At 29.2% G+C, this 2,438-nt stretch overlaps 1 protein-coding gene and 1 long non-coding RNA gene across 2 annotated transcripts in view; one reads left to right on the forward strand and one right to left on the reverse strand.

The window, feature by feature from the left end:
- The window catches only part of LOC106867323 (transcriptional enhancer factor TEF-1-like), a 120,574-nt gene extending 119,928 nt beyond the window's left edge, over positions 1 to 646 (reverse strand). Inside the window, 1 exon segment of the mRNA XM_014912162.2 lies at positions 127 to 646. Within this exon segment, the coding sequence (XP_014767648.1) occupies positions 127 to 180 (54 nt within the window). The 5' untranslated portion in view covers positions 181 to 646.
- The window catches only part of LOC128247362 (uncharacterized), a 34,837-nt gene continuing 32,821 nt past the window's right edge, over positions 423 to 2,438 (forward strand). The window contains exon 1 of the long non-coding RNA XR_008263763.1: positions 423 to 507. This is a non-coding gene — a long non-coding RNA (uncharacterized LOC128247362). The remainder of the gene's footprint in view (positions 508 to 2,438) is intronic.

Genomic DNA, 2,438 nt, shown 5'->3' on the forward strand with positions numbered 1-2,438 from the left:
GTTTAAATTCCTAGTTTAGCACAAACAAATTAAACCCGCTAAAATCTTCTATCCTAGTCCCTCCCCTCAATCAATGGCAAAAGTTATGTCTCGTACAATAAATATATTAATTAACAACATACATACCTGCTGCCAGCTGTAAATCTCTGACGTAGTTATCGGTAAACTTACAATGTTCATATTGGAATTAGTAAATATTTTCTCTCTCCTTCTCTTTCCTCCTCTCTGCTTCCACTTTAAATATTTTTGGTTATAAACTTTGTAAACTCCACAGTTAGCAGTGATCACTTAATTACCGTTATTACTCATTAATATTATTATTACTATCAACGAGCGATGTGTTTTCCTTTTCTTTCTTCTTTTACTCCATGTGGTTAATTTATGGTAATTAATATGTCAATCGTAATAATAATCCATTTGCTATAATAATATAAAATACTGGCGGAAATTCCTAAGCAACTCTTACAAAGCGAGTTGCTGGCCCTGCAGCAACTATTATGGAATTTGGTAAAATGTTTTAATATTTAATAGTTTGTTTGGCTTCATTATTTGTTTGTTTACTAGTTTTTGTTTGTTTGTTTGTTTTTTTAGTTTTATTTGTTTTTTACTTTTATACTTTAACGTCAATTAATCGGTCTTTCACGGTAACAACATAGCAATTATATATACATACACATATACATACATACATATATATATATATATATATATATATATATATATGTGTGTGTGTGTGTATTATGTATGTGTGCCTGATTTATTATTATTAATTATTTTGTTATTTTATGGTTTTATAATGAATTTCAGTGATGAATATCATATATATGTGTGTATGTATATATGTAATATGTGTAATATATATATATGTGTGTGTATGTGTGTATAGCACCTCAAGAATTATGTAATGTTTTCTATACCCTAAATGTATAATTATTAATTTATATTTTTCCCTGGTAAATATTTAAACATTTCGCAAATTTGATTGCTTCTGGAGCACCTCTTCCTTTTTTCTTTTTTGTTTCTATTATTCTTATAGTTTAATATTTTACTTTTTTTTTTATTTACCTAATGTTTATATCTTGTCTAGTTATTACATTCAATCTTGTATTCTAAAATTCTTATGTCACGTTATCTATTTGTGTATGTACGTGAATGAGTATGTATGTATAGTGAGAAAAATAGTATTTATTTGTTATACAATGTTTTCTTATACCTACACAATAATATTAATGTTTGTTTTGTTTTAGTCGTAAATGTTTCAAATATTGAGGTTTCTTCCGTAGTTTATTTCATTTCATTTTTTCTTCTAATGTTTATATCTTCTTATTTTCTACAGCTGTTATCATACGCAATTTATTTCCTATTGTTGATATCACACGTAATCTGCTTTTTATTTCTATTTGGTAAAAGATCACGTAACTTGTAACCTATATAACCTCGTATCACGCAGTCTATTTCCTATAAGCTTTTATCGCACGCAGTCTGTTTACTCTGGCCGATATATCATTCCTGCTTACCTATAACTTATCTACCTCACATCATCGATTTCCTATGGTTTGTTATCATACGTATTTGTTCCCTATAGCTAAAATATCACGTGATTCATTTCCGATGGTTATCAATCGTAGTCTTTTATCACGCGTAATATATTTCCAGTGATTATTATCACACGCAAATCTATTTTTATAGTTGTTATCAGGCGTAATCTATTTCCCATAACCGATAAATATCACACGCGCTTATCTGTAACATATATATCACAGCTGTTATCACACGCAGTCTCTTTCCTAACACTCTTATAACATAATTTCATTCTTATAGCTGATAGTCTTTCCTATAACATATCACACGCAATATATTTCCTATACCTGTTATCGCACGTGATCCCAATCCTATACTTATTATCACTCGTCATCTGTGCCCATGCCTATAGATATCACACATTCTCACCTATAACCTATATCTCGTGTAATATGTTCCTTAATAGCTTCACACGCAATGTTTCTTCCAGCCTTCCTACACCTGTTAACAGTTAGCCTTATTTCCTGTCGTTATAATCACACAAAGTTTGTTTCTTATTAGCTGATCAATCATGTAATCTTTCCTAAAACTCAATAAATCTCCTATGGCTGTTCTCTCATACAATCTTTGTCCTGTAGGTGATATATCACGCTATCTACGTCCTATACCTGATGTCTGGTGTTATATACATTTCTATGGATAATATCCAATAAAGGTGATCTTTATATTATATGCATATAGTTTCTGTATTTTAAATTCCGTCTGGGGGCTTCATCAATCAATAGGCATCAATTAAGTTGATTCGATTTTCTTGCAAGTAATGCAAGAAAATAATAGCTCTTATGAAAGTATTTGTGTTGCTTATTACATACGTTATTATATTATATTATATTATATTATATTATATTATATATATA

The sequence above is a fragment of the Octopus bimaculoides genome, chromosome 3 (genome assembly GCF_001194135.2).
Source record: "Octopus bimaculoides isolate UCB-OBI-ISO-001 chromosome 3, ASM119413v2, whole genome shotgun sequence".
NCBI classification, from domain to species: Eukaryota; Metazoa; Mollusca; class Cephalopoda; order Octopoda; family Octopodidae; genus Octopus; species Octopus bimaculoides.